Source organism: Larimichthys crocea, chromosome III, assembly GCF_000972845.2.
Source record: "Larimichthys crocea isolate SSNF chromosome III, L_crocea_2.0, whole genome shotgun sequence".
NCBI lineage: Eukaryota > Metazoa > Chordata > Actinopteri > Sciaenidae > Larimichthys > Larimichthys crocea.
The window spans coordinates 22,598,097-22,621,555 of record NC_040013.1 but is presented as its reverse complement, the minus strand read 5'-3'; the positions used below and the strand labels follow the sequence as shown (position 1 = coordinate 22,621,555).

Here is a 23,459-nt window from a genome sequence, read left to right as displayed (position 1 = left end):
CTAAAGGAAATCTCCGAGGTCCGATCCTGACGCGGCAGCGCGCTGCAACGTGCCCAGCTGCAGCTCCGCATGCAGCAGAGACGTGAGGCTGTAGGCTGTTTGTCCAGAGTGATGACAGCCCAAGCTGACGGTGCCGCTCTGTTCATCCAACAGACCACCAAACCGGTCCGATGGCTCGACCGCAGTAACAGGAACACGAGGGAGCGGAGGAGATCCATCACCCGCTGGTGCCGTTGGAGCCTCAGCGCAAACCTCCCGTTTAGACAACGACGGCGAGCGGAGCTTTGGCCACAGCAACTCCACCGGAGGAGGAGAGCCGGACTCGCCGTCCTGGTGCAGAACCAAACCCATCTCCCCTCTCGACAACAGCCTAGGCGTGTTTCAGACGAGGTCGATATTCCACCTCCCTCGCCGCGCCTCCAGTGGATATTTCTCCTCGGACGGCGACTCGCAGCCAAGCTCTCCGCACTCCCCGAGGCCAGCGATGGCTGATAGAGCCACGCAGACTCCGAGCCTCACCGGCCAGGTGATGCAACACGCCATACTGCGCATGACAGAGGCGCCCGGCGGAGGACCGGGGACGCACCAGCAGTACGGTGAGAACAGGCACTTTGCATACATAACCGATGATTAACCTCCAATATCGAATGCACCCAGTTGGAAGACATTGAACTTTCTCACTACAACGCCCTCTGAAAAGTGTTGCAGTGACAAATACAGCAGCAAATAAAGTGAGATGCAGAAAAACAATCATACTAACACCTTCCATCACTGCAAAAGCCAGATTTTTCTGCTCATAGGAAAGCCTCTTTCTCTGTCTTGCTGCTGTTATATAAGGCCAGTCAAAATCAATGTGACAGAAACAATAAAATAATGCTTGAAATCATTTTCCACTACTAATAGTGGCAGTCCATCAGTTTTAAGAAGCTGGTTTTAAGTAAGTGTCAAATGCATGAATGCACACCCTCGGATACTAAATATTAAAAAATGCACTGCCTGTTATGTGTCAAAGTGTCTGCCCTGAATCATCAAACATACAAGCTGCTCTGGCTGTTTTCACTGTGCTGCTGCTGTGTGGGTGTACAGCAAAATATGAAACCAGATATGAACCCAAAGCACGAGCTTCCTTTATCAAAAAATTTGAGTGTTTGGGCGGGCGGCGGTGTTGAATCTTAATGATAGTAAAACGGTGAGAATATACTCAGGATGTTTTTCTACTCCCCTTTCACAAGATCTTACTCATGATTTTTTTTTTTCCACTACTCTAGTAGTATTTCACTACTTTCCCAGATGAGTAAATCCGGTTCATCTTTGTTTTCACATTCTGATTTCTTGAATAATACTCTCTCACTTGGAGGGAAATCCGAAACAAATTCCTACTGAATCACGTGGATCCAAAACACACTAACATGACCCAAAAACCTTGCCAACCCTTCACCCCCCGTTTTCATTCCATTGTAGTAATTCTTCTTCCTGTTGAGTAACATCTACCGCCGCTGAGTGTGTAAAACTCTCCCGACCTCCACAGGATAATGTGGATTCACTGGGCCATAAAACAAGTGAAACTAAAAAAAGCATCTTAAAATAATCCAATATGGAAATCACAATCACAATCTAACCTCTCAAATAAGCGATTATCTTCATCTGTACTTTATGCTGATGAACACATAATGGCTCTTTGTGATATTGTGTAATAACTAGTGTATTTATTTATTTATTTTCCTCTGTTTGACATCACTCACTTTGTGAATGAGTTTAACTGCCTCTCAGCAGGCTTTGTTAGGCCTGCTGATGTTGGACTCCTGCCTTGGAGTCATTCCTGCTGAGTCAGATATACAGGAAGGAACAAGGGACTTGACATCTGGCTTAACTAACCACGCCCCAGGAGAGTGTACAGGAGGAGGAATGACGCACCAACCTGTCAAAATACTTTTTCATTACTGCCACACTAAATACTTATCAGTATTCTAGTCATAAATACTAACTACATAAATACTGCCACGTGAAAGTCATTAATCAAGCAGCCAACTGACGATATCAAGTGAAATAGGTCAAACCTGGAATGTAACAAAACTAAAATTTAAAAATAAAGAACAGGAAAACATGTTTACTCGCTGCTGAAAACTTGCAGCTGAAATATTTGAAACAATCTTTGGAGCTTTTGATACTTTAGCGTTGCTCCTCTTGTTGGACACACAATGGTCAGTTTAAAAGAAGAAGTATATATTATATATAAAACATGGACATCGTACCTGTGACGTCACCCGCGGGTTTCTGAAGAGCCATCGTTCACTATGTTGGCTGCCTCCCAACTTATCTAAAACGAGGATTGTGGGTGGAGCAGAGGCGAGCTGAATAACACCTGGTTGCTCAAAAAGTCACCTGCAATGGTATCCACCTGTCAATCAAAGCAGCCATGTTGTTAATTATGCGTAACTTTGATCCTTAATGGAATTTAAACGGGTAAATTATATAAAAATTCAGCCTCAGTACAGTTGTCATGAACGAGGAAACTAGCTATAGAGACCAAAACAGTTTTTTGTACCAGGCTGTAAACATGTTTATCTCTGCTTTATTTTAACATGGGGACTTATGGAGACATATTCTGTAGCCAGCCTCGAGTGGCCGTTCAAGGAACTGCAGTTTTTAGCACTTTCGCCTCTGCTTCACTTCACACAGTGCCACTTGGCTTATCCCACACTTCCTTGTCGAAACGTGGCGCATGCATTACCCATGATGCAACCAAGATTTCTAGGTGTTGTTTGTTGGTTTAAAAAAAAAAAAAAAGTTTATCCAGGAAATGATTTCATTGGGTGTGTCGCGTATAGTCTGCAACACTGCAGCTGCTAGAACCTCCTCGACAGTTCGGCTTGAGATGTGAAAGTGTTACGCCGGTAGCAGCTACTGTGCTTGCCGTTTCTTTTTAAATACACAGACCTAACCGATGCTGACTCGCGTGACATCACTTGTGGTGATTTATCAGATTTTGTGCCGCTCCCCCTGGAGCCACGAAAGACTATTTTTTCACATGTGCATTGTTTTTACGGCTGTACCGTCATCTCAAAGTGAATGGATGCACATCATTTCACACGATTCTCCGTATTTCATTCAAGTTCTGTCGGCGTGAGCTCGTACTGATGGAGGCTTCCCTTCTCACAACCTTGATCCTGTTTTTTATTTCTGCTGTTTATTTCGATACAAAAACAGAACAGAGGCGCTCATCGCTCTTAGCTATGACCCCGGCGGCTAAAGTTGCCTATACTGTTGCTTGGTAACAAACAAAACTGTGACATGAGGCTGAGATTTGGCACGAAAAGAGAAGAAAACAAACAGCTGACAGAGTAAATCCCCTCACAGTGGATGACAAAGCCCGGCTTGAACCGCGGCCATATCTATCTAGCTTTGTATTTTCTTTGACAAAGATAGTGGTGTTTTGTGAGTCAAAAAAAAAACAACTAATCTCCGGGGGCTTAAATAAAACTTCAGTAAGTGTGTTGTAACATATAATTCTGCTTTTTATAATAGCAGTGATTAGCTTCACTGATTGCCTTGTGTCTCTCTTATTCAGCCAGATACGATGCAGCCAGACAGACGAGATACCAGTCAAAACAGAGCAGCGCGTGTGTGTCATTCATTAAGTACACCAATCAAAATAGGCCTCAGTGTGTGTGTGGCAGTCAAAATAGGCCTGCAGTTCTTTTGTAAGATGCAGACAGAAACCCTTCGCCTCTTATTCAGTCCGCTTCGTCCATCAGATAGGACAGATAGGAGATAAACACACACACTCGTACAAAATATCATAGATTCCTCAGCGCGCAGGAGATAGAGGATGGCTTTATCGTCTTGTTGTTGTCGCTCCCTGACAGCGTGATTACAGCCATCCTATCACAACACTTGCTCCTTCGGCAGGAACATCACACCTAAAACAGTCATGTTTCTTCAGGCTCATGCCGGGAGGAAGAGCAGCCTTTGATGTATTTTCGTCTTTTGGTTCATATTCACACGGTTTAATTATAACACAACCTTGAGGCTGGTTGCGCGAGAATTTTTTGCCCCGAGGCTTCGATCTAACAGACGGCAGACAGTTAATAGGCTACACAAAGCTGACTAATAACCGACTGTCTTTAAGTAGGAGTGTGTTCTCAGTAAATCAAAACTCATCTGACTCAACATCATCTGAAGATTTGTATCTCCTGGAACGAGTTAACAACTTGTTATGAGGGAAATATTTAGTGATCCAAGATGTGACTGTTGTCTCGGCATTAGCAGAAACTAAATTATGAGCCATGTAAAACAACTTTTAGAGGCTGCTAGTTCTATAAAAGTTGCAGAAATTTGAACATGTGACATGTTAATAATAATCCTGATATAACACATACTGAAATTCTCTGTCGACCTACCGTCAAAGCAGACCAACACTTTAATAAATCCTCAACTTGAGACACCATGGTACCTCAGGTACTAAAGCTGAGTCCTTACCGCAGTGTCACCGATACACAGTTCACCAGTTACCACTGTCTAAGTCAGTATGTAAGTGATCTGTATCGACATTCAGATTATACGTTTATGTTATGTGTCAATCAGCCTCAAAAATTCAATATCGGTCGTGTTATCTGGCCAAAATGAGACAACATGTAACCTCAGCATCGCATTACTCACTCATCTGAGCTCTGTGCTCACATCATTTGAGAGATAACTCAATATCAGTCTGAGTTTATGAGGAACTCCATCCATATATCCGTGAGTCATTTTCACTCATCTTTGTTCCATTATTTAGTGTCTCTAGGGTTCAGATACATTATATTTGACAGTTCACTTTTGATCTCTGGGGAATGAACCAGAGAAAACACTTGCTGATGCTCTAATATAGCTCAAAGTGTTTCTGTGTAGTCATGAGTTACACTGCTCTCACGCCAATACTTCCCGTCGTAAACACTCGTGTTCTCGGCTGTGTTGGTCTCATCAATATTGGAGGATGTGAGAAATATTAAGTCTGGGTTTCACAACAGCCTTCATGAGTCATAAGTGGAGATCGGTAACAGGTCAGAGCCTTTCATATTCATACTGTAGTTCAGACTGAAAATATTACAGATTAACCACAAAAAAAAAAAAACACGCACACGCACGTGTGTTTGCTCACCCGGTCAGCTGGTGTAAGGGGGTATTTGTCTGTAGCTTTGCTATGATGCCAGCGAGACAAACACATTTAATATTCTGCTTCACATGGAAATATGTTACATTGTCATGATTTTTGTTGTTGTTAATCTCACCTGCACGAATACTCTGCTTTACATCTCCTCCTGTGGTTTTTAACGCAGCATTGTGATCTTGAATATTTTTTAACATCAAATAAACTCAACTGGGTCAAAACTCAAAAAGTCTCTGCTCTGAGTACTGTGAACCTCCCACTCCCTGAATCACGCTCTGCCTCTCTCTTAGTTCACGCCCCACAAATTGTTACCGCTGGGAGGATTTTAATGAAGAAGCGAACATGCATTTTTGTAACTGGAATCATTGTTTTGCATGGAAAGCTGGACACACATCGAAAGACGCACATTACATGTGAAGATGTTTTAAACAGCGTGTGTCCTCACCGTTTGTCATCACTTTTAATCAGTCAAGCTTACAGGATCTTCAGTCAGGCATTTGGTGATTTTGGTGCGCTGGCCACAGCATGAACTGCAGGTGCCAATCTGTCCTTGATTTCTGTTCATGCTTCCAGTAATATTTCTAACATCTTGACACTGACGTTTCACAATTCTTTTTTTCATGCCAAAACCCCCAACCACTCATCAAGCTACAGATTAACTTTGACTTACCAAACCTTTCATTTATTGCCAACTGATTGCATTTGCAAATTCTCCATGTTTTTTTTACCTCTGTGTTTTCAGGACATTCTCCCAGCCCCTCTAGCACGCGGCCACGAAACGCAGCAGGGGACATGCAGACGGAGGCAATCGGACGAGAGCTCCGACGCATTGGAGATGATTTCAACAGACTTCTCCTCTTAAGGGTCAGTGGTCACATACAACTGTGTGTTTTTGTATGTGTGGGAGAAGGGATCTGGGTAAAGTGACCACATTTGTGAAGCTCTTGAGAAAAGTCCTGAACGTTCAACAGCTGCAGTAGCGCAGCTGATTGGCTGACAGAAGACTGTGGTTAGCTAATAGATGTAAATGACTTTTATCAAGTCCAACATACTTCTGTTTTGTTACTGTTGGGCTAAGTGTTTTAGGGTTTCTTGAGATGCATCTAGATGTGACTGCATGAATGTGTAAAATCGCTTTTTGTTCAGTGATTTATGTCACATGGTTCGTTAACGTCGCTGTTTGCCACAACTGATTAGTCAGTGTTTGTCAGATCACAGCAGTCGGCAGCACAGAAATCAAAACAAGTCCAAAACAGCAGCTGTTAAACGGTGTGATCGTAAAGCAGTACGCTGCTGGAAATGAGCAATACTGCTCAGAAGGAGAGGGTTGTCGGGACAAACATGTCCCTAAAATGCCGCCGTGGGTGATCTGAGGGAGCCTGTGACCAGCTGGTTATTTCCACTGCGCTCGGAGTGAGAAAAACGAAATGACTCTTGATCAGAAAATAACCAAGCAGACTGCCTGAAGCTGCAAAGAATCCAGATGCCACGCTAACCACTGAAGTTCAAAAAACCTCAAAACCAAAAAAAACAAGAAAACAGCCGTATGATACAAAAAAACACATCCACAGTGGAGAGGGGCAGAAGATGGACTTATCGAGGAGGAGAAAAAAAAGCAGCTTCATTCTCCTTCAGCCGGTTTCCAGCAGTGGGAAACAAAGAAAAACAAAACTTAGCGGTATAACTGGTGTTTAAATGTGGTGAGACCCAGAGAGGCTCATTGACTGCTCACATTATAAAAGCGGAGGTTATTTGCTCAGCCTCAGCAGCAGCAGTTTAGCAGTACGTGGAGGTGTTTGTGGATGCTGTTATTCTTTGGTAGATAAGAACAGGAAGTGGTTAACACTGTCGCCTCACGGCAAAAAAGGTTCCTGGCTCGAACTTCAGGCTCGGGACTTTCTGTTCGTGTCTGCATGGGTTCTCTCCAGGTACTCCGGCTTCCTTCCACAGTCCAAAACCATGCAGTTAATAGGTTAATTGGTGACTCTAAATTGCCCTGGTGTGTCAGCCCTGTGATGAACTGGTGACCTGTACAGGGTGTACAGGGTCCAGCCCCACCGCACCTTTGATAAGGATAAGCGGTTATGGAAGATGGATGGATATGTAATTGTACATGTAATATGTCATTTATTTGGATAATCTACTTGAAGCAGTTAAAAGATGGAGACACGGTTATACACTTATAGGTTCCCTGTGGAGTTTTTGACAACTAGTAGTGCTATGGAGCAATGTTTTTCTAAGAGTTGGTCGACACATTCCTGCCACTGGTTTCACATTGTTCTGCTTATCGACAGTTGGTGGTAATGTGCCCACAACTGGGAGGAAGAAGAAATCACAAGCTGGCAAATACGTATGTAAACATGCAGATGAACAGGCAGATATGCAGATGTTTCATAAGGAGGGAAATTCCACAGGGCACCTTTAACTGTTTGCTATATCACCTTTGTAGTGTGACATATTTACTCCTCATATAATACAGCTCGAACATGAGGGGCAAATGTGAGTCTTTCTTGAAACACGCCATTTCGTCACATTCGACTCATGAAAACACCAAAAATGAGTTCAAAGAATACGTGACAGGATTATTTTGAGATATGGGCAAGTAATCCACCCCAGTTACTGCCGCTCTGATTATGATATGAAATGGCAGTTGCAGTAGCCTGACTATAGCCTTACTGGAGAGATAATCACATTGTTACAGAGGATATAAATCATTTTAAATGGCGTAGGTCACCCATCAGTCAGTCAGACAGGGTGTGTTGTAAAGTTGCAAGAAGAGTTAATTTCCTCCTGAAATCTTTCCTTGGCAACATTTCTGCATGTTGCATCATTCCAGTTTTATTTACTCCGTTATCAAAGAGCTGACTGGATCTTTTGGAAAGCCAGAGAGGAAGCGAGAAGAAAAACAGAGCTGGTTTGAATTCACTTTAATCTCATCAGAGAAACGGATTAAAAAATAAAAGTCAAGAGCAGGCATGACAGAACTGTTACATCCCGGTGAAGAGCTTAAAATGCACCCTCTGTGTCAAAAGCTTAGCAGCGATAAAGCTACAACTCCCCAGCCGAGCAGTCTGATCAGTCTGAAATGTTCTTCTCCTACTGCGTTTAACCTACTGAGTGTTAATGAGCATCAAACAGGAAGACACTTAACCCTTTCCGCCCTCTTCTTCGCTTCTTCGTTTTTCCCCCAAACACACACATGCGTAACCAAAAAGCCATTAAACCGCTTAAGGGATGTTATTTGAGCGCACTTGTGGTTCCAGCAGTCATCACACTGCACTTGAACCCGTCATTAACAGAGCGGGGGTTACTCATCCGTCTGTCAGGATTTGGATTTGATCAATCATTGCATCTGCTTTTTAGATGATCTAAGTATACTGTCAACACGCTCCTTGAACATTTCACCAAGTTATGCACGAAATCAAATCAAATCAGACTTTATTTGTATAGCCCAAAGTCACAAAGTTTACAGAGGGTGGTGGTAATAGAGAGAGAGAGAGAGAGAGAGAAAGAGTTTTTAGTAAAGGGAGATGTGACTGCATCTTCAACCAATACCATGCCTGACTAGGCATAACCCTGAAAGAGACAGACAGGGTAATCAGGCGTTTAACAGCTGACTGCAGTGCACTGACATCAGAAAAAAATGAATTCATTTCATAAATGGAACAGGATCTCAGCCACAAGCTGGGATAAGGTAAGTCTCAAGAAACATCTTCCCAGGCAAGTTTGGCTTGGCCCAGCTGTGACCCAAGCTACAGAGGAAAACAGATGGAAGTTGAAAAAAATATGTCAGAAGGTGATGAGGCGGGGCTGTGACTCAACACCTAGTCACATTACCAGAAAGACAGACACAGAAAGAGAAGACGTGCAACTGTGTTTGTATGACTTTTCGGCGAACCTTGTGTGAACTGTGGTATAAAATTATCCAGAAAGCATGTGAATGTGTGTTTCCTAACGCTGTAGAGCACGGAGGAGGCAGTGAAAAGAGGAACGTGGAGGTTTGTTCCCTGTTCTCTTGGCAGGTGTTGATGTTGCTGTGGACAAGTGCATATGCATGGTTGCACATGATTTCATAACCACAGCAGCAAGATGTTTTTCAGGTTTTTCGGAGTTGAATCAGAAACTTAATCGTGACTACAAGAAGAAAGTTGTTTTTGATTGTGAAACAGTCTTAATCCCAATATAACTATGATTGTACAGAATGAAATATGGCTAAAGAAATCAGACCAAAGTGCTTGTACAATCTCTTCCGGTGGGAAGTCAGTGAGGGATTGCATCCTTTAACACACAACTGCAAACTCCTACTGGTGGTTTATGGTGCCTGCAATTTAATGGGGCTGTGTCTTGGCCGGTCACACATTGTGCATGGCCTGACTCCAGCTGCGAATCACAGAGTCTCTATCCCAGGCAACCCTCTGAGATTTTCTCACCAGTCGTTGTAGTCTTTGTGAGTCATCATGTATGGTTTGCCTTGAAGAATGACCCTACCAGAACCCTGATCAAACCCAGACACACTGGAGTGATTATACCTTAAACTCGAATTTAAAAGTTCAAAGATCTGAGCGGAACTCGAGGAAGTTTCCGAACAAAAGGAGATTTCAGGTTCTCAACAATGCCATGAATTTCACAGTGTCATCAAACTGGCCCAGCAGGATGGGTGAATCATCACGACTCATAAATGGCTCAAGTCCAGCTGGACTAGACAAAGGATGAATGTAGGGTGATTCAGGCACCTGTTGTGGCTGCCCCCTGCAAACATCTGGAACTTAGAGCAGTGACTCTCAACATTTCTGACCTGTGACTTGCATACGTCTACCAGTTGTGGTCAGTTCAAGCAAAGAATACATTTTCCCTCTCATACTGTTCAATTCTAAGTATGTACATTTCACACTAATTTATTAGAAAAGCAGCAAAGATTTTTCGTGGATGTATTGCCATGAAATTTGTTCTAGATATTCATGGTCCAAGAGGATGAATCCTACTCACTTTGGTGATCACCAGATTAGTTTTTCTAGCTCCACCATGAGCTTGACATTGTGGTTTTTAGTGAAATATTTCAGCAATAGTAGTGTCATTGGTTATAGGTAACACGTGTGTTGGATGGATTGCCATGAAAGTTTCATTCATGGTCCCCAGATGATGAAGCATACTGACTTTGGTGATCGCCTTTTCTTCTAGCGCCATCATAAGTTTGCTGTTTGTGTTTTTTTTTTTTGTGAAATGTCTCAACAACCATTGAATGAACTGCCATGAAATTTGGCACAGATATTCATGCTCCCCTGAGGATGAGTCACTATCACATTTACTACATATCTTACCACTGTTTCTCACAACAGCGGCCTAGAGGGTAGATACTTGAGGAAGCTTCTGCAGAAAAAGAAATGTAGGCGAGTACTCAACAACATCATGGACATCTTTTTCATAAATATATGAGCCAAGCTGGACAGAGAGGCAAATTTAAAACCAAATCTAAATAGGTAAAAAATGAACCTGATGATATTGTAATATGTGGATTGTTTTAGATGTTCTCACATTAACACCAACTTGTTATTCCATTAGTGTTGAATCACTTCAGACTGTCTTGTATGACCATGACACATCATGTGAGAATGCTCTCATACACAGTTTCGGTGCAGTTCATTGTACTGCCTTGAATAGGAATTAGCACTTTTATAAAAGATGATTGATTATTTGCCAGGAAAACATTACAGCGGTGTGTCATCACTAATATAATGATATTTTTTTCCACAGTAGTCTTCTTCTCTCTCACTGGCTCGCTCTCCTTTGTCCTCATTTGTCCCCCTCCTCTAACACGCTCGTCCAGTAAAACATTTACACAATGTGTGCGTGATTATGTGTGCCAGTTAAATATTTACACAATGTGTGCGTTTGTTTTCAAACATCTGTAAACGTGATCTGTACGGTGTCTGGTGTGTGCATGCGCGTGTGGTGTGTCAGTCTAGTGTCCGTGACAATGTAGATTCATTACGGCTCAGCCCTGTGGTTAAAAAACTCTCAGGGAGCAAAGCCCAAGGTCTAATTATCCTGCCAAAACACACACACACACACACACACACACATGAACACACATGCACACACTCAAACTCCAAGACACACTGTCATCTTTCAGTAAGAGGTAAAACCCTTTGTCCTGAAGACTGAAATAACTCAGAGGAACATTGTGGACCAGTCGCGTGTCACTGACTGGCTGCTTGTGTTTTTGTTTATGTGTGTCCGAGTGTGCATGAAAGACAAAGAGCAGGAGAAAGACTTTTTTTTTTTTCTTCTATTTTTAACCTCTGTTTATCCGGGAGTTAAGAGTGCAATGCTGTTTCCATCAATGAAATGTCGGGCAAAATATTGGAGCATTCACCGGATTTAAAGTCAACTAGCTTCAGAACTGTTCTGATCTTTTTTTAGCTCAAATTCCAACTATGAACATTTTCTACTTTATGAACAAAATGTAATCAGTATGCAACAAAGAAAGTATACTGCCTGAAATGCACTTGAAGGAATTTTAGTTTGTGAAACTTTGGTTGCTGGTTAATAAGATATAAGACAGATTTTATTGATCCAACATCGAGGAAATGTACTTGTTACAGCAGCTCACAATATACAAGGTGCAAAAACAAATACTCAGAAATAGAGGCGCCCTAGTGGCTCAACTGCTGGAGTTTTACCTCCATGTATTAAGGCAGCGACCTGGTCTCAACTCTATAATCTGCTTTCCTGTCTGTCTGCAGCTTCTTTTCACTTTAGTACGGATCACCGGACTTTCCACAGAAGAAAACCTTTAGTTGTAATAAAATAACTTGAACTACACACTTTTGGGTCTTATTTGGGAAATGCTAGGTAAATAATATTATCAAGAGTATGACCTAGACTTGCTCTATATGGAAAATGTCATGAGACAATTATCACTGGGCACTAAATAAGTTGAACTGAACTTAGTTTTGTGTTGTCTCAGGTCTTTCAGGCGTTTTAAAACATGATGCTCACATTGAAAGTGTGGTGATTTTGAATGGACATTCGGCAGAGAGTAATTACAGCTTTTGACGGGGATGGACACACCAACTGTTGCGTTTTATGCCAGAATCAAATCTTAGAGCAGAAAGCTTGCTGGAACATTTTTATATCCCAACTTTGCCACACGTCTAAGGAAAAATAGCAAAAGAGATAAGTAATAACACGGTGATAGAGATTACATGCAATGAAAGTTATCAGTCAGGGTCAGAACCACAACAACACTAAGGCAGCCTCTGTGTGTGGGTTTGCATGTAAAGGATAATGTGCAGACATGTTTACATGTACATAGATGTAAGCGAGACTGCATATTTTTGTGTTTAAACTAAATGGATGCTCTAACAAGAAGAAATCCAGAGATAAAACCTTCAAATTATAGTATTTGAAAAGCTTTTCATAGTGGCACCAGAGAGAGGTACGAGTGAGGACGACAGAGAAATGATATAACAGTTTACGCTGTGTGTGCACTAGTCTGGTGTGTGTGTTTGTAAGTGTAGCCTTGTTTAGAGAGCTATTTTTGAACTGCAGCATAGTAAGTTGTGGTGACCAAACAAAGTCACATGCGCTATTTGGAATGGGCTGACTCAATGTTTCCACCGTGAAAAGGAAAGACGAAGAGCAAGATGAGATATTAGAAATCCTCCGCATCAGAAATGTGTCAGAAATTAGTCAATAGTTCAGAAACAGAAAAATAGAAAACATCTCTTCCAAATGACTAGTCAAACAGGGTTGTGTTTCAAGGTTGTGCTTTCCTACTGATTGCACTTCCAGTTATTCGAATGGGGGTAGTGCGCTTTGGCTGCTGAGGGTGCCCGAAGAAAAACCCCCGCAGCGACCTGCAGCGGAGTCCCGACGTCACAATCAATCAACTCCTTCCGCGGTCAGCCTGAAATTTCACTGAAACTGAGCGCGCTCCACATTTATCCATGGACTAAACTGTGACCTGCTGTGTTCTGGCTTGGTTTATTTCATGAACTAGCTTCTAAATCCGAGTCTGGCATGAAGAAGTTTCCTTTGGTTTGTGTCCGATGATTTGAGAGACAGAGAGCACAACCCTGCAGCTTAGACTTTTTCACTTCACTACAAATGGACTTACACACATTTTAAACCTGGTGGGAAATTCAAACAACCCAACACAGAACCATTTGGGAAGTTCTCGTCAACTAGGGTCAACCACACGCACTTATTTGCTGGTGGTCGAGGCTGTGACTTCACTGGTCAATGTTCAACAACTCATGGTCAACTCAAATTTGCTTTGTAGCTGTTTAATTTGCCATTTGGCTTGCAAAAAAATTAATGGGAGGGAATATCACAGGAAACTTCAAACTATCAGAATCATATGGTGCAGTAAGTTAGCCGGGAGATGAGCAAAAACAATCAAGAAATCCCTTCAGTGCTGTTCTTTGCTCCTCTTTAATGAACAAATACTCTGTAGTCCTGATATAAATTCTGCACCTACGCTAACCTCTTTAGGAGCTATTGCTGCTCCCCATGTCACACCTAGCGTTAAACCACAGCTGTAGCTGCTTGAGACGCTGACTGGTCTGAACCACAGTGGACACAAGCATGATTTCACAATCTCCAGCTGTCTTCCCTTTGATCGTAGCTTAATGCTCAAAGCTGCCAAATTACTCGTTTTGCTCTGATTCACAACTGTAGTGCATGGATGCAAATCTGAGCTTCCCAATAAACGTTTGAACTCATCCTCACCTTAGAAGACTTCACATTCTGGTGGATTCATGTGTGCCTTACATCAAGTTTCGACTTAAATGAACGGAAACAAATTCCAGCAACGGAAACACAAAGAAAAAAATATTGTGGGATGTGGTATGTATTTAAACAAAACATGATCTGTTGTAATTTGGAGTAAACGTGCAATCATAATCAGCATTATCCTTTTAAAGTAGACGTGCAGATATTGTGCACTGGAGTTGTATCATCTTGTTTCATTGGTCGGCTGAATCACAGTGTGGTTGATTCATCGGCGCACTGATTTATTCTCTGACTGGTGGATTTTCTGGTTGACTGATTATCTAGCCAGTTGATTGGCTGACTGCCCGCTTGGTTTTTCTCTTTTGTTGTTGGTGTTTTGCTTCTATCTTTCTTTTTCTTTTGCATATTTTATCAGTTTGTTTTCATCTTCCGTCATGCCAGCAATATTGTGTGCAAGTGCGTGTGTGTGTGTGTGTGTGTGTGTGTGTGTGTGTGTGTGTGCCAGTTGAACTACTTGTTAGAAGTCTGCACAGTCGCAGGGAAATGATTTCTGGCAGCAGGTTTTCTATTCTCAGATGATGGAAGGGGTTATTTGAGGTAAGGGTTTAAATGAGGTAACTATTAGAGGCTTAACCATGTGTGTCTGTGTGTGCGTGTGTGTTGTACATTTCCTTTTCTGTAATCCTGAGGTATAAGGTTAAATATCAAGAGTTTTAGTTGGTGAAAATGGTTTTGGCTTTGTGTCAGACTCTCAGGCTGCAGTTTTCCAGTCCTAGGAGTACATCTGTTTCTGATGGCAGTGGATCAGACCTCTCATCCTGACTGTGAACTACAACCAGTCACCCAAATAACAGAGCAGCTCTATTGTCTACTTAGGTTTTTTTTGTTTAAGTGTAGGTAATTATTTATATTCCCAGAACACTTGATTTACTGTAACTTTTTTGACATCACTGTTTGTGTTTAGATTAAGCAAACAAGATGTGACATGTTACTTTGTGAGTTTTAGAGGGGCTGGTGGCTGCAATTTTGAACTTTTGGAGAGAGCCAGCATTTGCATGCTCTGAATAGCTGTGGATCTAAAATAAAATAAGTGGAACGACCACAAAGGGTATTGAGGGGGTCAGAACATCTGATTAATCTTAAATTAAAGCTGATATGTATGAATATCTTCAAGTTAAATAATGTAGATCTCAATAGATCAACAAATCAAACGTGTTTTACTGAAACAAGCTTTCAGTGAATTTGCTTTTTTTTTGTCTGGAGACTCATAAATCTTCCAGCGTGGTCTCTTCCCTCACTCTCGAAGCTGCAGACCATCTTGACAGTTAAATCATGACAGTGGTTCATGAGGTGAGGAAAGAGCACAACACAACTCTGCCAACTGAAAACCACAAAGCTTGTGTCTGCCTTCCAAAACTGCTCTGAGGAGAGACAAGTCTCTAATGTACAACACGATAAACGCTGCTGCAAGCAAATTAACATTAATAACAATAATTGTAAAGTTTTCACAACAGGAAAGTATAATTACATATCTAAAGGCCAGAAGTGGTGTAACCTGAGAAAATATCGAAGGAAAATTGCAACCCTTTGGCAAAAGTAAGATGAAAATCCACTGCGACTTTCTACTCAAAGCAAACAAAGGGGAACATCTAATCTGTGATGCCAAAAGCAAAGGTTTGAGCTCCAAATGAGAGGGGAGGCTGAGCTAATGGACTTGTGCTTCTACACCCACACGAGTCATGATTTATGGTAATAGCAAAAACGTAACATGCTCAGTTTGGGGGTTTTAATGAAATGAGTCTGGATCTCTGCTGCTCTTTCAGCTACTTGCTACACTTCTGTGTTTCCTCAGATGGTGATTTAAAGTTAAAAAGTTCATGAGGTGATGATTATTGAGAGAAAAAGTCCCATGGATGGAAGAAAGAAAAGAAAAAAAATGGCACGCTATGTCAGAAGTTTTCCAGATGTGTTTATATAGATTCTTTGCTTTTTATCCCAGAAAATATTTGGCAGTCCAGTTTTCTTCTTTCATGGTGGATTTAGGCTTCGAGTGTCGCTTTGAATTAAAAACTTACAGTTAACATGCTCACAAGAACAGTGCTAAAACATGCTGATGTTTAGCACGTCAACCAGTTTAGTTTAGCACGTTTTCATAGTGTACACATGAATGTCTCAACCAAATATCATGACGATCCTTTGGACAGCTGTTGAGATATTTTGCCATAGACCAAAATGGCAAACCAACCAACTAACGGATCGCTAGCATCGGTAGAAATCTATGGTCATGAATGTAATAGCCAAAAATATACAATCCAGCAAATATAGTTTGTTATTTAGCTAGTCAATATGTTCACATTGTTCCTGGTACCCCAGTAATGTTAATATTATAGAGAATCTGGAAGCTGTTGATCACAATAGTTCCCATCTGGAAGACGTATTCAGCTTGTTGTCTATTTTCAACTCTTGTGGTGGCTTTCTTTCTCTGTGAACCTCCATCAGGTTCTGTCAGATCCATATTTTTGAAGCAGACTGATTCATCACAGGGTTAACTTGTCTTCTCCTCACCTGTTTACTCCTCTGACATTATGGCACTCTGTGGTTTTTGGCTCACTTCGAATCAAACCACACAGCTTTGATATTCCTCTCTCGCTCTCGTCCGTAAAGATCCTGTTTTTCAGAGAACAGTCTAGCCCCGGGGGAAAAGGGCTTATTCTCTGCCAGTCGGTGTCTGGATGGTATTGTACAACCATCCGGCTTGGCTGTATTTAAAGGGTATCGTGCCAAAACAGGACATCCATCTTCCAGCGGAAAAACGATTCCCACTGATTCTTGTAAATTCCTTAGTTAAATGCATCTTCACACCTGACTTTACACCTGAGGGTGCAGTTTTGTTTTTTGTTTTTAATAATAGTTTGTCACTGAATTCTGTTTTTAACTGGATCAGGAGAATGGTTACTAAAATTTTATTATGCCATTTTTCCAAGTTGAAGTTTCCGCTACTATTATAAGGAGTGTTTTTTGGTGTCAGCGAAGCTGCTGGATACTTTTCAAGTCATTCATTGTGAAGATCCCCACCCACCTTTCCACCCTACCTCAGAAACAGGAACCCTGTTGTTTCTAAAGAGTGTTTTCCTCTAGCCCAAGCTTCCTGGTGTGCATCCACCCAGGGGATATGTCCTTTCTCTTCTGTCCACCTGGCAGCTCTCTTATCTGTGAAAAGCTGCTGCTGCTGCTGCTGGTGGTGCATTGGACCGTGGCCAAGGCGCAGGGCTTTCGACTGCAGAGATGGAGAGCAGGAAAGAAAACACCTGTTTCAGTCAGCGTGCCAAGTGTGTCGGAGTGACTACAGAGAGGTCTCCAGATTAGAAAGAGGCAGGAAAGACAGTTGAGGCGTACAATTGAAGGAACTAATAGAGACGTAAAAAACACTACAGCAGGTGATTTCACTTGTGATGCATGAAGACTGGACAGCCGGGGTTAGGGAGGATTTGATCGCTGTTTGATGTCGATTTAGTTTGAACCCAGCTGGGTCAGCCAGACTTTTTGCAACTTCCTTTTTACACATGAAGGTCAGTGTAATCGTCATGGAGAGTATAAGTGAAAACATAATGTGTTTTATGGCTTTGGAGGTGTATTGTTGCATTATTGGAAAGGCAGGATTAGGAGTCATGGTATCTCAGTTTGTCTTTAACCATTGTGCATGTCTCTTTACTTTATGCATGGGGCATTACTAGATAACTCAAATATCCCTTTAATTCTACATTATTACTATCAACTATTATTTCCTGTGGTAATTTCCTCTATATTACAATGCAAAACAATATTTCACCCATGTTTCCTTTGGTGACGAGTGAAACATGCTTTCATGTGTGCTTTCTTAGTAAAGGTGGTTAAATTGACAACACCAGGATGGAAAACCTTCAGACACGCAAGATATAAAAACACGTTGCGCATATGCAGGCTGTAAAGAGAGTTGTGGCAGGATGTAGAGAACTGTACTTAAATGCTTCCTGTGGATGTAAACATACAGTGTGTGTGTGTGTGTGTGTGTCGGTGTGCAGGCGTGTGTGTATCTCTTTGATTTTCAATTATCAAGGGACCGCAGGATGTATATTTGATGTATATCACAACATAATCAGAACTTGGAGCGTAAAATAAGAGCACATAAGTATCACTTATAATAAAGTACTTTTTCGCCCATCAATACTAGGAAGTCTACCATCCAACAAATGTCCAAATTCATTATCTGAAATAATGTTTGTTTACACATTGTTCAGTCCTCATCCTAACTGTGAGTTCACATGGAAGCAAAGTTCCACATTACTCACTCAAGTTTACTCGTGGAATCATTTGTGTTTACGGTAGTAAGCGAGATGGGAATATTTACTCTATTTAGTTACGCAAGTAAATATTTAAAACAGATCTTGCTGTAATGTAATTGTGGATCAAAAGGATGCTGAAAGAAATTACATGAGGGCCATTTGTAAGAAGTCTGACATCTCTTCTGTATGTAAGAAGTCAAGATAACTTGTTTGTTTTGTGAGTTGCGATCGTTCAAAGTAAAGTATAACTGATTGCCGGACTCAAGTAACAGACACATTTTAAGCATTTACCAGGTAGTCCAACTTCCTTGCAACTTCTATCTCCTTTTTTGTCCAGCCTCTGTATAAATATGAAGTAGTATCAGAGCTCTGGGTGCCCACAGTCAGCTACAAGTGGTTGTTGGTACCTTGGTACTGCTCGCTGCTGCAGACAGGTTGAGAAGAAACTTTGCGTCTCTTCGCGTCTTCATATTGACTTTAAATTTATATTCACTTTCTTGTGAACACATCAAGTTTTTCGCTTTTATACCATATCAAAATACAAACAATAAAACTTTCCTCTTGTCTGACTTTGTAAGCCAAGCTGGTAAATGTGGTTATTGATAGGTGTAATAACAAGCTCTACACTGCAATCTAAAGACAATCCTGTTTCTCTCGTCTTTCTATCACAGGGGGTGCCCAACCCAAGACGGGTTGTGATCAATCCGAACCCACTGCCGCACATCCACCAGGAACCCGCCATGCTGCTCTGCGTGGGCATCCTGCTCCTTCTGATTGGACGGATAATCTACTTGCAGGGCAATACGGACAGCCCAGACCACTCTCAGGTTTAGCGTTTGGAAAACCCAGCAGACGTAGCATTTTTCTTTTGATAACATGTTGGATCTATCATACCTTGAATCTTTTTTTTTGTTTTTGTTTATGAGGAGCTGAGTTTTACCCTGCTTCCTCCCATTTCCCAACCGAGGAGACTTTGGACTCCATTCATTTCCATGGATATGATTAGTTAAGACATGTGAGGAGCTCTAACATGCTTTTGTTTTTCCACTTTTGTTTTTCCTTCACGGTCTCTGAACCTTTGCAATGCAACCAAAGAGCCGAGATTTTGCACTCCTCTCCAGCACAGAGGCGATCGTGTCATCTGAATATGTCTCCGTGCAAAATTACGCCTGTGGAAATTCAAATGTGCCTTGTACAGTTTTGTTTTCTTGTTTACTTTTTTTTTTTTTTTTAGCTTCTTTTAAGGTGTTTGTACAGAAATTATAAATTCCATGGGTGGACAACTCTGCAGACCCAGGGTTGTTAAAGTACATGGGTCCAGCCTGCAAAATATTCCCCTATCTTTTCCCCCTTAAGGTTTCAGGCAGGGAAAAATGATCATGCACTCGTGTCAGGTTCAGGACCCAGCAGGTAACAGACTTTTGACCTTTGTGGGAACCGATTTGGCCAAAGTAATCCAACATTTTTGTCACGCATTCTTCCTAAACTACTGTTTAACGTTTTGTTACCATGAATTACACGTCTGCCTTTCTCTGCATTGTATGATTGACTTATCAAATGCCAACACATGAAGTGTTTCGTAGACTTCTACAACTAAAAGCCAAATCTGGACAGAATTCATGTTCCTGGGAGAGGTGAGGTGGGTAACCAAATATTGATTGGTTCTCAGTATCTAAACTAATTCTTCTGGGTAGTAAACTTTGTCAAATTGTTGTAGTTAGGAGGAAAAACAATATTAACGTTAAGATCACTCAGCTTTCCAAACAAATGAATCCTGTTCAAATGCAGCTTAATATTGTATTTATATGCGCTGATGATTAAGTGTTTTTTTTTCGACACCCTGGGTTACGTTTCAGCTGCTCTCCTGCTACCGTTTTGCAAATATGTATTCATTCATTCAATAATTATTATCCCTTAAAAGGTACTTTTAATAGATGCACCAGTCCTGCCATTTAAATGACACATTTTTTTGAATTTCCACTAGTTTTTTTAAACATCTATATTATAGAAATGTCCTGTCTTGGGTGTTTTATCCATCGTGACTACTTTATGATAGACATTATGACCTGTTAATGTCATAGTGATACCTGTCCAGACAGATTTTACTCATTGTTCAGTTTTACATAAAAAATAAAACCATTGATAGCAGTAAGATGATACAATACCAACTATCAAGTAATTGATACCAGTCTTCCTCTGTACGGATTGAATGGTGAAGGTACATGACTCACCAAACACCACCTGTGTACATGGATTCCTAAAGAATTACAGTAAAGCATTAAGGGGTTTCATTTCCCTCTTTGCTCTGGTTGTATTCAGCATTGAAACAACGATTTTGCACACTGATAATTAAAATCAGAAGCAGATTACTTCACTTGTCACTGCAGTAAGATTTAAGTGCTTATTTAAGTACCATGCTGCCGAGTTAGTGAGTGAATCTCAAAAGGGCAAGATGATGAACAAAATTAATACAGAATTCATGTCAACCATTTAAACCATTAAACAGTGTCATTTCCTGTTGTCTTGTTTACTCTTCCTCTACGTGTTGTATTTACAAACCTTACTTTGATATTGTTTTAATATTCAGTCATTTTTCTTTAATAACCGATCAAACAGTGCTTGTCTTCCACCGTTCTTTGTTTCAGCCTCTGGATTTTACTGTTAGCAGCCAGACTGTTTGTTGACAAGGTCATATTATCAGTTTATTAGCGCCGTGATTCAGACTCGGCCAAGTCTCCTCATGCCTGCCAGGTCAAACACTCTTACAGAGAGATTTTTGGACTACAACCAAACACTGAATCATGCAGAGTCAAGAGGGTTTTGTCACTGACTATTTAGCTAATAGTAGTATATCAAACATTGCTAATACAGGCTTCAGAATAAATGCATTTATTCTTATCTTTAAACACTTCATTAAAACACATCAATTCTCGTATCAGCTGCTGATCCGAAGTACTCTTTATCCAGATGTACATTAGCCAAACTGACCAGTTAATCTTCATCACTGAAGCCTTCTTTTCAAACCAAAGCATACCTTTGAAAACACTTGTGATAAAGCAGACATTTTATATTTGTCTGAGTTTGTTTCGTAGCGCGGCATGGCCTTATACTTGCCTTTCTCGCCTGTGGTGGAAAAACACGTCACGTCAACCGCAGTTTCCTTTGTTTTTGCTCTTTGGCCTTAGGGGGCAGTAATGAGCTCTTATGGCTTGGCACACCAGAATGAGGCGAAGACTCAACAGTATTCAAAAACTTGTGTTTTTTAGACTAACTGGTTGATTTGGCCAATGCATGTCTTGTTAAGGGTCCTGAATTTTTCGGCGCAGGTTTCCCAAGCAGTGGATGTGTCATTCCCCAATGCGGCTCTCCATAATACCGGGCTGGGTTTGCCATGTTCTGCACATTCAGCTACATTGTGTTTTATAAGTCCTTGAATGCAGTGTGAATGTCGACCAAAGACATTTGTGCAAAACTCTTGTTTTCTGGGTTGTCATGGATGGTACAAATGAAATGTTACCAAATTCTCTGCCATACTGTATGTTGTTTGGATCGGTACCAATCAGTCACAAAATCAGCTGCAATGAATGCCTGCTTCACCCTGACTGGAATAAAAATGAAAATGTAATTTGTTGTTTATACTTGACAACATCAATTAAAGATCTCAATAGGTTCATTTTCAGGAATCACCCTTAATGCATTTAAAGCTATTTTCTTTAATAGAAGTTCATCTGTTTCAAACTTTACTGTTAGCAGCATTGACAATACTGTGTTGTTAAATGTGTTACATGTGTCAGATTTGTCATCACTGTTGAACACTGCTTCCTATGAGGTTAACAGCAAATCAGAGCAGCAGCAACAGACGTTTGTTCAACCAAATTCGAGTATCACCAGAGTCAGAAGGTGATAGGCGGCTTATTGGTATCATGGACGAATAACTGAAGGCCTTACTGGGTACAGGCCCAGAGTTCCTGGACCAGAGCCTCTGCATGAAGTGACTGCTAAGATTTCTTTTTGTAGTCACTCAAACAACTACGAAAGACACAAACCAACCACAAAGAGACTCAAATATGCGACAAATGGATTTGAAACGACTACAAAGAGATGCGAAACGACCATAGAGTTGACGTCTTTTCCAATATTGGAGGGGTTGGGGGTCTTTTGCATCTATGTCTAGGGGCCTGTTGTCTCAATCTGTCCATGACTGTTGATAATTTAGAGTTACAAATAGCATATATTTACTGGTATTATCACATATTGCAATATTTCAAGTTGTTTATTTGCCGTTCATTTATTACACACATTTAAACCTTCCCCTGGGAAAAGCTTCTTTTTTAAATCCATTTTTATTCATTGGTCACTGTTAAAAGTCTAAAACTTGTGTCCACTGTCATTTTTGTCACTCTGTTTTAAGGCTTTAATTGCATTTCCTCTTCATCCTATTGCTTTCCTGCTGGACCAGTGTATAAATTAACATGAAACATTGACATACAGTGTCCTTTTGGAAATGCACACATCTCAGGCTTGTCTTCCTGTGCGCCAAATTTGCTCACTTTGCTTTTCCTCTGCTGTGATATTGAGAGCGCTGTGACTGCATGTTGATTTCTGATATCGTGCCATGTGAAACCTAAGACCTCATTTAGAAGTACTGTATTACACCTGGAGTGTGAGAGGAGAGCATGGCAGGGAAGAAACTGAAACATGAATTAACGTCTTCTGAAACTGATATGGAAACCTGGTAATGTGCTGATTCACAGCCTGTCATTTGTAGGTGTTACAGTACAGAAACGGCTGTGTGACATTCAGGGCTTTTACTAACTCGCATCAACACTGCTGGAGCCGCTGTATTTGTTCGAACTTTTGGGATTCATAGAACAAGAGGAATCATTCAAAGTCTTTAATCTGTTAAGAGGGAAATTAAACATTTATACTCACGTTTTTAAAAAAAAATTGTAGTTACAAAAAAGATAAACCACATGTAGTGTAGGGCACCCAGAGACACTGTGTTATGTTGTGCTTAACTGCAAATGCTGTACAGAAATGCATCTGTTGGAGTCTGTTCATGCAGAAACAAAAATAAACTAATCTGAATGACTCCAAGTGACCCAGTACAACTGTAGCAACATGTTTTTTTTTTGTTTGTTTATACTGTTATTGTACACTGTGATTGTACAATATAGTGATATTGTACATATTGTAATTATACTGTTTTAATTGCATTAAACTTTTGTAAATAAAGCTTTTACATCTTTTTA

The 23,459-nt window shown here is 41.0% G+C and overlaps 1 protein-coding gene and 1 long non-coding RNA gene across 3 annotated transcripts in view; one reads left to right on the top strand and one right to left on the bottom strand.

Moving 5' to 3' along the window:
- The window catches only part of LOC113744570 (uncharacterized), a 26,605-nt gene extending 7,733 nt beyond the window's left edge, over positions 1 to 18,872 (bottom strand). The window contains exon 1 of the long non-coding RNA XR_003461652.1: positions 16,978 to 18,872. This is a non-coding gene — a long non-coding RNA (uncharacterized LOC113744570). The remainder of the gene's footprint in view (positions 1 to 16,977) is intronic.
- bcl2l11 (BCL2 like 11) overlaps positions 1 to 23,459 on the top strand; it is a 27,459-nt gene extending 4,000 nt beyond the window's left edge. For both annotated transcript variants that reach the window (XM_010739224.3, XM_027274703.1), the window contains exons 2-4: positions 154 to 596; positions 5,892 to 6,013; positions 18,879 to 23,459. In XM_010739224.3, the coding sequence (XP_010737526.2) occupies positions 154 to 596; positions 5,892 to 6,013; positions 18,879 to 19,040 (727 nt within the window). In that variant the 3' untranslated portion in view covers positions 19,041 to 23,459. The remainder of the gene's footprint in view (positions 1 to 153; positions 597 to 5,891; positions 6,014 to 18,878) is intronic.